The sequence below is a fragment of the Nylanderia fulva genome, unplaced genomic scaffold (assembly GCF_048542155.1).
Source record: "Nylanderia fulva isolate GAGA-0341 unplaced genomic scaffold, ASM4854215v1 Scaffold136, whole genome shotgun sequence".
NCBI classification, from domain to species: Eukaryota; Metazoa; Arthropoda; class Insecta; order Hymenoptera; family Formicidae; genus Nylanderia; species Nylanderia fulva.
Window position 1 is genome coordinate 177,459 of NW_028189580.1, and position 14,660 is coordinate 192,118.

General features: G+C 38.5%; 3 protein-coding genes across 3 annotated transcripts; 2 read left to right on the forward strand and 1 right to left on the reverse strand.

Annotated features, from left to right (window-relative positions):
* Positions 1–401: 401 nt before the first annotated feature.
* On the reverse strand, positions 402–5,175 carry LOC146724368 (uncharacterized). The gene is made up of 4 exons (XM_085479981.1): positions 5,131–5,175; positions 1,946–2,081; positions 1,721–1,850; positions 402–747 (listed from the first exon to the last, which is right to left on the reverse strand). The coding sequence occupies exons 1-4, from the start codon at positions 5,173–5,175 to the stop codon at positions 402–404; spliced, it is 657 nt and encodes a 218-aa protein (XP_085336107.1).
* Positions 5,176–5,307: 132 nt separating this feature from the next.
* LOC114936326 (uncharacterized) lies at positions 5,308–8,085 on the forward strand. The gene has a single exon (XM_029309500.2). The coding sequence runs from the start codon at positions 5,308–5,310 to the stop codon at positions 8,083–8,085; it is 2,778 nt and encodes a 925-aa protein (XP_029165333.2).
* Positions 8,086–8,267: 182 nt separating this feature from the next.
* On the forward strand, positions 8,268–8,957 carry LOC146724369 (uncharacterized). Its single transcript, XM_085479982.1, has one exon. It carries the CDS (start codon positions 8,268–8,270, stop codon positions 8,955–8,957), a length of 690 nt encoding a protein of 229 aa, XP_085336108.1.
* Positions 8,958–14,660: the final 5,703 nt, after the last annotated feature.

Consider the following 14,660-nt stretch of genomic DNA (forward strand, 5'->3'; position numbering starts at 1 on the left):
ATAGATTTAAAGTCAATAAGAGTTATCAATGAATTTTTGTTAACAGTATCTTCTGAGAATATTTCACAAACACTTGTATTTTCATGAGTATCAATGTATGGAATTAAATTGTCGTTCTGTTCTATATTAGTAGATTGTATAGGTTGCACATAAGCATGTTCTTCAGTAATAGGCCACAGAGAAAAGTTATGATTTGGGCCAATCAAGTGTTTTTTTAACGAATTCCAAGTTGACCATTCTCTAATGCGTCCATGTTCGCCGCATTTAAATGTAATAAATGAATGTGTATAATGTTTAACGTTAAAAGGCGTGTGTAAACTATTTACAGAATATACAGTCTCTTTGCACAAGAAGCAAATAGGCATGATGCGTGTTTCCCTTAACAGTTTAACAATAAAACTTTATAGTGATTTATATTCTTGAATTAACGCCAGAACAGAAGAAGTGAGCTGCGAATTTTTATATTTATTCCATACAGTTTCAAATATAGCTCTTTGCAAAAACATGAAAAGTTGTCCTACTTCTAAGGGATATTTTATATTCAAAGCATTACATGATTTGAAGACTAAGTCCACGGCTTTTAATGGTGTTTCCACTTCATACTTGAATGTATTGATAACAACAAAACATTGCTTAATTTCGTCCAAAGGAGGTTCTACTATCGCTGCAATAGGTTGTGAGGGTTGACCAAAAGATTGTAATTTTTCTGTTTGCTCCTGCAATCTTGCTTCAAGATGCGATGGTCTACGAAAGAAATTATTAATATTAACATTTATTTCTGTTTTAATATTGAAAATTTTAATTCCATAAATATATGTGTATGTATGTGTATATACCATATATATACACGCGCGCACGCACACACACACACACACACACACAGGGTGGACCATTTTAATTCATCTAGACGAATATCTCGAAAACCAAGCCCGGGAGAGAAAAATGTTCTAGATAAAAGTTGTATGGTTTCGAGAGGGCCATAAAATTGTACCATTGGTTTGACCTTGGATAGTCATTTGAAGGTCACGTAAAGGTCACTTCAATTTTTTTTAATGGGACATCCTATATATTTTTGCATATTCTTATAGCTTACCTCGAAAGCTTTCCAAAACACTATGGTAAAATATCTTTTTATTAAGAACTTTTTGAGTTATTAAGGTTTGAAAGTTTTAATATTTTGACATAAACTACAAAATATTTTATCAAATATTTATTTTTCAATAATTTTTTACCTAATACTTAATAATTGATTTGTCTAATTATTCTGTGCATAAAAGTATTAGGGTAAGATTATTGAAAAATGAATATTTGACAAGATATTTTGTCGTTTATGTCAAAATATTGGAACTTTCAAACCTTAATACCTCAAAAAGATCTTAATGGAAAAATACTTTACTATAGTGTTTTGGAAAGCTCTCAAGATAAGCCACAAGAATATGCAAAAATATATAGGGTGTCCCATTAAAAAAAATTGAAGTAACCTTTACGTGACCTTCAAATAAGTCTTCAAGGTCAACCAATGGTACCATCTTATGGCCCCCTCGAAATCAAACAACTTTTGTCTGAAACACTTTTTTCTCCCGGACTTGGTTTTCGAGATATTCAATTGAATGGATTAAAATGGCCCATTCTGCGTGCGTGCGTGCGTGCGTTCGTGCGTGCGTCCGTAAGTGCGTATTTTTTTTTTTTTTTTTTATTTCAATTTACTTCAATTCTCACCTTTACATGCAGAAGAAATCCTTCTTCAGATTCTTTTCTAGAGGGTCTCCAATTATGTATTTTCTTGTTTCTTATTGTATTTACAGGAAACAAATAAGGCATCAAAAGTAAAGTTGTAATTTTTACACCATCTAATAAAATATAAATATTATATAAAATATATCAGTAATAGTAATATTATACAATAGTAAAGATAATTGTAAAAGAAAAATATAAAATATCTGACCTGGTGTAAAGACATCATCAAGACGATTCTTCAGTTTAGGTGTCACCTTATTAATTACAAAGTTTGATATTTTTTGCCAAGCAATATACAATTTTAAATTACGATTTGGATGTAATGTTTTAAAATCTTTCTCCAACTATAAATTATATAAAAACAAACATTGAATATGTACACATGCACGCTTATGTAATATACATATATATATATATTTATATATTTAATTACAACATTAATTATTAATAATGAATATACATATATCCACAAATGTTCAAAATTATCAATAAAAAATATTTTAAGAAAAAAATATTTATGGAAAAAGATAAAAAAAGATAAGTTTATGTTTTCAGCAAATTTAAATTATATATACAGAATGTTCTATTTTAATCTATGCACTAAAATATCACAGAATCTATAAATTTTAGACAAAAATGTTTTAGACAAAAATATGATTTCAAGGGGGACATAAGATGGTGCTATCAGTTTGACCTTGAAGAGTAACTTGAAGGTCACTTAAAAGTTACCTCCAATTTTTTAAATAGGACACTATATATTTTTACACATTCTTGTAGCTTATCTCGAGAGCTTTCCAAAACACTATGATAAAGTAGTTTTTCATTCAGATGTAACGGATCACCCTTTCCCGACGCCACGGATCGGCTCGTCGGTGCCAGGATTCGGGAAGAGGGGAGACTCAGATTCGCAAGGACCACACGGTTGTTCTGGTAAAAAACAGAGTTTATTCGAGTCACTTTTCAGGGGTAGACTTGCTATTTAGTCCACAGGTACAGAGAATCTTAAGACGGACGAAACGCGACCAGATTATTCGGACGCGAGCACGACTTATAGCTAGAATTTACAAGGAGAGGTACGACGTACGAAATATATACAACGCGGACGCGGATACGGGCGCCCTAAAAAGGGCGAGCTCCGTAGAGCGCAGGTGATTCGCGGACAGGACCCGGTGACCGAGAACACTCGGCCTACGCTACGAGAACGCTCGTCGGCCGGGATAGTTTACGGACAGGACCCGGTGACCGAAAACACTCGGCCTACGCGACGAGAACGCTCGTCGGCCGGGACGGCTTACGGACAGGACCCGGTGACCGAGAACACTCGGCCTACACGACGAGAACGCTCGTCGGCCGGGATAGTTTGGAGTTTAGGGTTCGAGGAGTGATCTCTGAGAACGCTCGAGAGACCGAAGCAGGACTGGGTCAGAAGCCTCGGCTGAGCCGCTTTTTATTCCCGCCAGTCGACCCCCTCCAAGCTAGTCTTGGAGTGGGGTGGCTGGTCGGGTGGGGCGAAAAGGCGAGTTTCCATCGCGTTTATTATATGGTGGCCCCGAAAGGGGCCGTTTGTATGAGCGTGGTCGGCCCTGTGCATGCGCGGCGTTTAGTGACGACCAATCGAGTCATCACAAAGAACTTTTTGAGTTATTAAAATTTGAATGTTCCAATATTTTGACATAAATTACAAAATATCTTGAAAAATATTTATTTTTTGATCTTACCTTAATTCTTTTTTGCACAGAATAATAAGACAAATCAATCGATGTAAAGAAAACACAATTGTTAAAAAAAAATTTGTAATTACTTATTTTTTTTTTTATAATTGTGTTTTCTTTACACTGATTGATTTGTCTTATTATTCTGTGCAAAAAAATATTAAGATAGAATGATTAAAAAAATGAATATTTTACAAGAATTTTGTAATTTATGTCAAAATAACTAATTTATGTCAAAATAACTAAAAAATGGAACTTTCAAACTTTAATAACTCAAAGTTTTCAATCAAAAAATATTATATCTTAGTGTTTTGGAAAGCTCTTGAAGTAAGCTACAAGAATGTGTAAAAATATATTAGGGTGTGCCATTTAAAAAATTGAAGGTGACCTTTAAGTGACCTTCAAGTAACTCTTCAAGATCAAGCTGATAGCACCATCTTATGCCCCCCTTAAAACCATACAACTTTTGTCTGAAATTTTTTTCAATTGTCTTTCTCCACTTATTTCAATGTGCCAATTAAAATAAAACACTTTGTGTATATATATATGTAAAGAAAAGCGCTAAGTTATATCTTTCGCCCCAGCAAAAATAGTTTTATAATAATAAAAAATATTATCTTCTCAAAAATTATGTTTGTAGGAAAAATAATTCTTTGCAAAAACTAATCACCATCAAAAATATTTTCTCAAAAATTATATTTATAAATTATATTTTATTTTTGTTAATAATACTAGAAAAAAATTAAAATATTAGCATCAAAAAGTAGTGAAATCAAAAAATTGCGCTAAATAATTATATTAATAATACGAAAAAAAAGGTTAAAATATTAGCATCAAAAAGTAGTGAAATCAAAAAGTTGCACTAAGTAAGTGACAACTATATAATATTTAGATAAATTTCCTATAATGATACAAATGTATAATTATTGCTTTATATTAAAACGTTTATAATATATATAATAACAAAATAAATTCAGTAAAATATATATATATATATATATATCTTTAAATTTAAATAACATGAATAATTATGTAATTAATTTAAACTGAAATGTATATACATTGTAAAGTTATTATATATTTTTATAAAATATTTAGATAAATAGATATATACAAATAAAATAAATTATTTATCTATAATTGTTCGCGCACGAGCAAACCGTATCGACATGTTCGACGATTCTGTTGAAAAAAAAAAAAAAAGGTTTTGTTTTGTTTCTTCCTAATATAGGCACAAGTTAAATCTTGTATACGTACGAGCAAATAATACTAAGCACGACCCCGTCGCGATCACGGTTGACACTCGTGCGAGTCACCTGCTCCGTACTACGAACGGGCCTGATCGGAGTGTGATCGGGCCGAGCGCCACCGAGCGAATTTTCAATATTTTTCAAACAATCGGCGAAGCTCGAACAGTGAGGTCGCAGGCGAGTGCGTTCGAGCAACTCAATCCCGATTATACTCTTGATCTTGCTCCGGGTCTTCGATTATATCTGTTTATCTATTGAGTACAAAGTTTATTGTTTAAAATTAAACCGAGTGTGTTAATCAACAAAGAACTATTAACTTCATTCTCGGCCTTGCAAGCCACTGACTTTACTCCTCCTTATCGGCGCGAAAGCGTCGAGTACCAATCGACCTACGCTCTCCTTTTTCTATTCTTGGTCCTTCGAGTTATCACCGCCTTTCCCTGTCGCTGAGAAGCGATAACTCCTCCGTCGACCATCAAGGTCAACACCGATACGGTGTGTCTAAATTATCGTGTGCGACAAAGGGTGCGAACATAAAGTTTTGGTCCTTCGAGCCGGATTAAGGAGCAGAGTGTCAGTGATTGAGACTGAATTATTAAACAATCAAGATGAGCGATCCATTAATTCTACAGCAAACGCTCTTTCACACCATTTCTCGGGCATTAGAGAATTTCAAGAAGATCGGAAGAAACAATTATACGCCCGCAACGATTCGCTCTCGAATGACTTCTCTCAAGGAAACCTGGATGCAGTGCCGTCAAACTCATGCAGCGATTCTCCAAGCGTACGCTGAAGCAAAGAGGGAGAAGATGGAGTATTTTCAAGCCAACAAGATGGAGAGTCATGAGGATCTCTATCAAGCAGCGATAGACTATATGACGAACTGCCTCGAGGAATCAGAGCCGACTGTGAGTCCGAACCAATCTATCAATTATTCAACGAATCATGCGGATTCTGCGGCGCTTTCGTTACAGCATCTCCCAGCCATTCAATTACCATCCTTTAACGGGAGCTTCGACGAATGGGAGAGCTTTTGCGATCGCTTCACGGCTTTAATTATAAATAATAAGGAGCTCTCAGATTTTAGTCGGATGCACTTTCTCGTTTCAAATCTCACCGGATGTGCTCACAACGCGATAGCCAGTTTATCAGTGACCGCGGATAATTTCAACATTGCGTGGACAGCGTTAAGGGCGCGCTTCGAAAATAAGCGCCGATTAATCGAGATGCATGTAGCTACCTTGTTCTCGTTACCAACCTTGTTACGCAAATCATCGTCCGAATTGTATGCGTTGCGCAATAAAGTGGAAAAAGCTATCGCGTCGTTAAAGCGATTAAATCGATCCTCTACCGATATTCTCGATGACATCCTCGTTCACTGCATATCTCAAAGGCTTGACCAAGCCACACGACGCGCTTGGAAACTAAAGTTTAACGAAGCATCTCCTCCCGCGACGTACGACGAATTACTGACATTTTTATCATCGCGCGCGAGTGCACTTGAGGAACTCAAACCGATCAAAGGGTCAAGTTCAAGTCGCGAAAATAAAGTAGCCAGTGCTAATGCGTCGGTAGCGGCGACTCCTATGTGCGGGCTGTGTAAAAACCAGCATTTCCTAAATCATTGTCCAAAATTTCTCGACAAAAGTGTGAGTCAACGTCGAGAGTATGTAAAACAAAACAAACTTTGTTTTAATTGTCTACGCAAAAATCATTCCGTGGCAGAACGCCGCAGTAAATTCGCTTGCCGTACTTGTCAAAAGAAACATCATACAATGTTACATGTCGACTCACACTCCTCGTCGAATACGAATCAAGCGACAACTTCGAGCGAAAATTCAGTGCAGACCAGCGAAAAATCACAAGTCATTTCTCTTTCGGTGGTTTCGAGCGACGCGTCGCCATTACCTGTTCTTCTCGCGACGGCGAAAATCAAGATAAGCTCGCCGACGGGACGCACTCAAACCGTCAGAGCTCTGTTGGATCAGGGTTCGGAAGTATCTTTTATTACAGAAAGACTCGCTCAATGCCTGAGATTGCGACGCATTCGGACAATGACGTCGATCTCAGCTGTTGGGGGTGTTCACGCTGGCATGTGCCGACATGCAGCTAACATCCAACTTACATCCCGCATAAAATCGGGGCCCGTATTCAGCACTCAAGCTTTTGTTATGCGCTCTTTAACGAAATACACTCCACGACGGGCACAATTCAGTAAGTCATGGGAGCATTTACGAAATCTCAATCTTGCAGATGACAATCCAACGGGATCCGATCCTATTGAGGTACTCATAGGGGCCGATCTATATAGTAGAGTAATTCGAAACGGCGTTCGCAAAGGATCGATCGGACAGCCTATCGCGCAGAATTCTTATTTCGGCTGGGTCCTATCGGGAACTACTACTCAAAGTTCAAGATCTAGCTCAATCAAGGTAATGCATTGTTCTCTTGAACGAGATATTCAACGATTCTGGGAAGTCGAGGAACTTCCTCAGAAAATTCAGCTTTTTCCAGACGACGAGCGCTGTGAGAAACACTTTCTTGAAAATCATTCTCGCGATAAAACCGGACGATATATAGTACGGCTCCCATTCAAACAAGGTCCACCGATCAATATCGGTGATTCACATTCAATTGTATCAAGTATGCTAACCTCTTTAAATCGACGATTAGATCGAAATCTCGATTTAAAGAAGGAATACAATTCATTCCTATTAGAGTATGAAGAACTCGGACATATGGAAAAGGTTTCTGTTTCTTCGAAATCAAATTCTGTACCACAAACCGTTTATATTCCGCACCATGCGGTTGTGCGCAATTCAAGTTCCACGACACGTCTTAGAGTCGTTTTCAATGCATCAAGCTTAACGTCAAACGGAAGCTCCCTTAACACTCATCTGTTGCAAGGTCCTAAGCTTCAAACGAATATATTCGATATAATCCTTTGCTGGCGACAGTATCAATATGTCTATACGGCAGACATTGCCAAGATGTACAGACAGATCGTGGTCGATCCACGTGATCAAGATTACCAACGAATCTTATGGAACACTGAAGGCTCGAAAATACCACAAGCATTTCGATTAAAAACAGTCACTTACGGTACAGCATCAGCTCCATTTCTTGCACTTAGAGTGCTAAAACAACTTCTGCATGACGAAGGAGAATCTTTTCCATTGGCCTCTTCCATTCTAAGAGACCATATTTATGTCGACGATGTTCTTTTTGGAGCCGAAGATATTCTTTTGTTGCGTCAAACACGCGATCAAGTTTGTGCCTTGTTGCAACGCGGAGGATTTCAGCTAAGGAAATGGACGAGTAATAAGTCAGAGTTGCTTACGGACATTTCCTCCCAGAATCACGGCTCGCTTGCAATAAATTGCTGAATGCTAACGAAAATTTCAATGTGCTCGGTATCTCGTGGAACCCCGCTACCGACAATTTTCAATTTCAAGTATCTCTCTCGGCAATTCCGCCTAAAACAAAACGCACTATTTTATCTACGATTGCCAAGCTTTTTGATCCGATCGGATGGGCTACCCCAGTTACGATTACCGCGAAAATCTTTATGCAAAAGTTATGGCGTTTCAATCTCGATTGGGACACAAATATTTCAAACCAAAGCTTAAAGGAATGGGAAGAAATTTACATAACACTAGCTTCACTTGACAACGTAAAAATTGCTCGATGGATAAATCGCGGGTCAGACACAGAACAATGCGAACTTCACGGGTTTGCCGATGCTTCGTCCGTCGCATATGCCGCCGCGGTTTATATTCGAGTACGATCGATCTCGGGAAAAATCACAACTACGTTACTCGCAAGTAAAGCAAAAGTCGCTCCTATCAAGCCGATGACGATACCGAGACTTGAATTGTCAGCAGTAGTTTTACTCGCGCGACTTTTAGAATCAATTCAAGTCGCGCTGAACTTACAGCACATCGAGAGTCACTGCTGGACAGATTCAACAGTAGTATTATCTTGGTTAAACCAGCACCCTTCTAAATGGAAGACATTTGTGTCTCATCGCGTAGCGTTAGTACAAACGAAGCTACCAAATACGCAATGGCATCACGTGCCATCGGAGGAGAATCCAGCTGACTGCGCCTCGCGCGGACTCCTACAAACAGAACTCTCGTCATACACTCTTTGGTGGAGCGGTCCACAGTGGCTAAAAATGCCATCTTCAGCATGGCCAGTCTTTGATTTCTCGCTACAGGACGCGACCATAGTAGAAGCTAAATCCGTTACAGTTTAATTGACTCAAATTAACGAGTCGTGGGATTTAGCAAGCAAATATTCCAGGTGGCGAAAACTCGTTCGAGTTACGGCGTATATTTTTCGATTCCTCGACAGTTGTCGCATAAGCGCGAAACGAGAAAATAACACGCAGACAAGTCCTTTCGCCGTCTCAGCAAACGAATTCGAAAGGGCAAGTTTGTTTTGGCTAAAGACGATTCAAAAGGACATGTTTTCGAGCGATCTGAAAGCGCTTCGACAACATCAACAACTCTCTTCTCGAAGCTCGATACGATTATACGATCCGTTCATTGACGAAAAGGGATTGATCCGGGTTGGTGGACGGCTGCAGAATTCAAATCTTCCATACAAAACAAAACATCCTATCCTTCTCACATCTCATCCACTTGTCACGCTGTTGATTCGTGACGCTCATGTTCGATCTCTCCACGCAGGATATCAATTGACTCTTTCCATTCTAAAGCAAGAATACCTAATATTGCGAGCTAGAACACTAGTCAAAGCAGTCATATATCGATGCGTGACATGCGCTCGTGAACGAGCTTCACGCCCCACTCAACTCATGGGCCAACTGCCACGCGCTCGCGTGACAGTCTCATCACGAGCATTTCAGCATTGCGGAGTAGATTTTGCGGGACCCACTGACACTCGAGCTTCATCCGGTCGCGGGATCAAATCTATCAAGACATACATCGCAGTATTCATATGCTTGGCTACTCGAGCAATTCACCTTGAGTTGGTAGGAGGATATTCAACTCATGACTTCTTAAATGCTTACACGAGGTTTTGTGCCTGTCGAGGATTGCTGTCTGACATGTATTCAGACAATGGAACGAACTTTATCGGGGCAGACCAAGAATTAGCAAGGGCTTACAATGACGCATTGAGAGATCCAGATTTTTTCAATCAAACAGCATCAGACAAAGTTTCCTGGCATTTTATGCCCCCACATGCTCCTCACTTCGGAGGGCTTTGGGAGGAAGGAGTACGCAGCGTAAAATATCACTTAAGGCGACTCCTCGGTGCGCATAAATTAACTTTCGAAGAGCTTACCACTCTTCTAAGTAAGATCGAAGCATGCCTAAATTCTCGACCTCTCGGACCTCTCACTGCGTCTATCGATGATTACGAGTCATTGACTCCGGGGCACTTTCTCATCGGGACCGCTCTAACTACGTATCCCGAACCCTCTGTTTTACATTTAACTGAAAATCGCCTGTCACGATGGCAGCTTGTACGACAACTTGTCGAACGGTTCTGGAAAATTTGGCAAGCCGATTATATAAATACACTACAACAAAGGAGCAAGTGGCGAACGAAACAACCTTCGGTTAAAATTGGAACCATGGTATTATTGAGAAATGCCACATTACCGCCATGCAAATGGCAACTAGGAAGAGTAATCCAGTGTTTTCCGGGCTCTGACGGTTTGACTCGCGTCGTTTTAGTGAAGACAGCGACTTCCGAATATAAGCGTCCTATCGTACAATTATGCATCCTTTCGATTGATATCGAGACGCAATCCGACGACGAGTCGGGCAAACCTCTATAGAATCAGTTTAATATCAATCTTAATGTAATAATTCAATAAGCTTAAGGATAAATGTATCATTCATACGTTATTCTCTAGTTATAAGCGATATATCATGTAAATAATTTTCACTTTATTCAATACCGTCAATAAGTTTAGTAAGGATCAAATCTGCATTGAAAACAATAGCGAATGGCGGGCGGCGCCAAGAAAGTAATACAAGGAGAATACGTTCTCCATCATCGTACAAGCGAGACGAATTGTCAATCCTTCATTTAATTCGAAACTATAGTTTCGAGGCGGGCGGTATGTTCGCGCACAAGCAAACCGTATCGACATGTTCGACGATTCTGTTGAAAAAAAAAAAAAAAAAGGTTTTGTTTTGTTTCTTCCTAATATAGGCACAAGTTAAATCTTGTATACGTACGAGCAAATAATACTAAGCACGACCCCGTCGCGATCACGGTTGACACTCGTGCGAGTCACCTGCTCCGTACTACGAACGGGCCTGATCGGAGTGTGATCGGGCCGAGCGCCACCGAGCGAATTTTCAATATTTTTCAAACAATCGGCGAAGCTCGAACAGTGAGGTCGCAGGCGAGTGCGTTCGAGCAACTCAATCCCGATTATACTCTTGATCTTGCTCCGGGTCTTCGATTATATCTGTTTATCTATTGAGTACAAAGTTTATTGTTTAAAATTAAACCGAGTGTGTTAATCAACAAAGAACTATTAACTTCATTCTCGGCCTTGCAAGTCACTGACTTTACTCCTCCTTATCGGCGCGAAAGCGTCGAGTACCAATCGACCTACGCTCTCCTTTTTCTATTCTTGGTCCTTCGAGTTATCACCGCCTTTCCCTGTTGCTGAGAAACGATAACTCCTCCGTCGACCATCAAGGTCAACACCGATACGGTGTGTCTAAATTATCGTGTGCGACAAAGGGTGCGAACAATAATTAATTATTTAATTCAAATATATTTAAACGCGCATATTCAAAAAAGGTAATATAAGGCACAAAAAATTAAATTTAGAAAATTATAAAATTTAAAGTTAAATAAAAATTTGTAATAAGAATATTTTTAAGTCAGCTCTCCAATTTTTATCTCGACTAAAGAGCCAAACGCGATGTTATTGCGGCAAATTAAGATAAGAAAATTTGGAAACTAAAGAATTTGAATCCTATGGTTGGGATCTCAGAAATTCCCCTTGTTCCTTCTCTTAACATTCCCTGTAAAGAAATAGACGAGAAAAATATTGGTCCGAAAGTCGGCTGAATCGGGAATCGAACCCGAGATCTTCCGCTTGCCGGGCGACTGCTCTTCCAACTGAGCTATTCAGACATTTGTTTGGCTCTTTAGTTGAGATGAATATTGTGGTTTAAAAATTTTTAATTTAAATTAAAAAATAAAAATAAAAAAAATGTGATGTATAAAAAATACTTAGCGCTGTTTTTGTATTGTTATTTTAACACATTAGTAAATAAAATAAAATATAAATCAAAGTATAGACTAATTTTTTTACTGCAATACGCTTCAACAGAAATCTATAAACATATTACATGGCTCGATATTCGAATGACATGTGGCTAGCTGAACATATCGATATACACATATAAAATATATGTATATAATGTAACATGTAATAATTGTCATATTAAACAGATTAAACAATTGGGCAATGTTTGGGAAATATTAAATTTCCGTGATTTCCGCGCGCCTTTGGTATACGCTACTGAGAGCTCTGTGTAGTTGTGTACACCGATAGATTGGTATCGTGTACGCTCGGGCGAAGCGCCGAATTCGGAGCGAGTTTCCGCGTTTTTCAGGAAGAGCGATGTAGCACGGAGAGAGTCTTGTACGACGAACCGACCGGTAAACACGTGCACGAATTCCAAACCTTTGGAGAACACTCATATTCAAAAGACAAATAAATATTGCTTGTTTTTAATTAGAATAAGGAGAGACAAGCCCCCGTTATCCATCCTTGCCTATCGACGCAGTCCACAAGTGAGAACTAGGGGAAAGTTAAAAAAAAAAAATTTTTTTAAATCAGGCAACATTGGATTTTTTGTTAAATAATAACGCTAATGTATTATATCTGTAATATAATAATTAAACATGTTCGATTACTATATTTAGTTGTTGGTCCACTGGGATTCAATTGTGTCATTTTCAATCATAAAACTAAGTGAAAATTATAAAAATAAGTTTAGTATACATTAATTAATATATGCTAGAGACGTATATGTATACGTCTTTAGCATATATATTATAACATATACGTATTTAGCATATATTAATTAATGTATATGGAGCATTTCATATCAAGTAGGCTACTTTTATATTTTAAAAAATTTTTTGACTTTTTAGTTATTTTATTGTTAGAGCACATGATATACAGAGTTTTTTATCGAAATTTATCACGAGTAAGTTCAATTAATCACTTATTTTGAGAACTTAAATTACTGTATATCAATATATCACTTATTTTGAGTACCTACTTAAATTACTGTATATCAGTATCATTTAATATACTGATAGGCAGTAATTTAAGTACTCGAAATAAGTGATTAATTGGACTTACTAGTGATAAATTTTTATAAGGGGTGTATCACAAGTCACGTTGCACCTTTGAAGAATGAATTGGTGAAGTTAAAATGAGTCAAATATAAAGAATAACAAAATTACGTTTGAGCCTTCATTAAAGTTTAAAGAATTTCTAATTAAATATTCGAAAAATTTCTAGAGATTATTTTTACTTGAATTAGAAATTTTTCATTGTTGAGATTACAATAAAAATATAACTAACAAATATTGCAACGTCTTTTCCTGTGCCGAAACGCCAAGTTCGGACAGGGGAGCGTTCAATTTAAAGATTCTCCAAGTTTAACTAATAAAACGGTAAAAATCGGTATCAGAAGAGTTAATTATTCGCACTTAGGGGCGTTCATTAACTCACGGTAAAGTTGGGCGCCAGGCGCATGTGAATGCGCCACGAGACTAATGTGAACGGTACTTAAGTTAACTTCCCCAGATGTTATACAGAGTCGCGGGTCTAGATGATTGTTGGGTCTATGGTTGAGAGAGAGGTATAGAGAGACATACACGTGGTGTTATAATTCAACAGATATATATACTTGACACTTAGGATTTACAATTTGACATCGGATACATACAATTGGATAATATAATTATGTAACAAACAGTAATATATAAACTAGCGGTAGGGAAACAAAAATATAATATAAAGATCTGCGAATATCGGTATTTCGGTATTGATCTACAAAATTCTTATTAATTATACAATATGAAACATCTTAGATAATTTCGCGACAATTGTATGCGAACGGGATAAACAAAGACAAAATCGGTAAACGTTATGATGGTCTAACTTATTTTTGCGGGCACGCGGTATAGACAGAGGTCACAATGCGATACTCCGAGACACGGCACGGTATGCAAAAAAAAGATAACAACTAGATGACGGAAATTTCGTGACTCTTTCGCCCGACTCTCTCGCCGAGTCGAAAACAATGAAATAGTTAACAAACTCGCGGAGACGGCTACACGCAAATTCCGAAAATCTAATAATCGAGCCTATAGGAAACGTGACTCTGAATATCTCGGTAACCCGAATTTATAATAATTACTTTCGAGACGATGGACTGTCGGCGGCACTTTTCGGAGAGGGCTCGGCTCGCGAAACGCAAAGTCGGCTGGCCCCGCGATACGATACTCCAAAAAAAGACAAGAGAGAGACCGCTCTCTCACACACAAAACGATACGAAAAATGAGAGAGTGCGGTACTCACGGTAATTACGATACACGATCAATATCTACGGTACCAACCAACACGGATCTACGACTACTCGAGAGGCGGCTTACAGTTTCTGGTGACGAGTTCTGGTCCTCGGGTCGCACGTGTGGAAGTTCTGGAGGCCCCCTCTCTGGCCTAAGGCACACCGAACAGTGGAGAGCCGGGCCTCGCGCGTCTCGGTACCTTCTTTTTCGCGCCGATCTCTTGCGCATTCCCTCGATGATAGGGTCGATGGCGGGGGCCCTAAGGTCTTTCCCCGCCTCCCCCTTTAGCTGAGGTAATTCTCACGCCGGTAACGTATCGCTGTTTGAGAGGATTTTTCTCCGGGTTTCTTCCCGCGGCATCTCTCCT

Excerpts from the sequence above, each read along its gene's own strand:
- LOC146724368 (XM_085479981.1), bottom strand. The coding sequence starts at position 5,175 with ATGGTCGACGGAGGAGTTATCGCTTCTCAGCGACAGGGAAAGGCG. Across the intron at positions 1,851-1,945 it reads TGATGATGTCTTTACACCAG|ATGGTGTAAAAATTACAACT; the intron begins GTCAGATATTTT and ends ATATTTTATTAG. Across the intron at positions 748-1,720 it reads GGATTTCTTCTGCATGTAAA|TAGACCATCGCATCTTGAAG; the intron begins GGTGAGAATTGA and ends TAATTTCTTTCG.
- LOC146724369 (XM_085479982.1), top strand. The coding sequence starts at position 8,268 with ATGCAAAAGTTATGGCGTTTCAATCTCGATTGGGACACAAATATTTCA.
- LOC114936326 (XM_029309500.2), top strand. The coding sequence starts at position 5,308 with ATGAGCGATCCATTAATTCTACAGCAAACGCTCTTTCACACCATTTCT.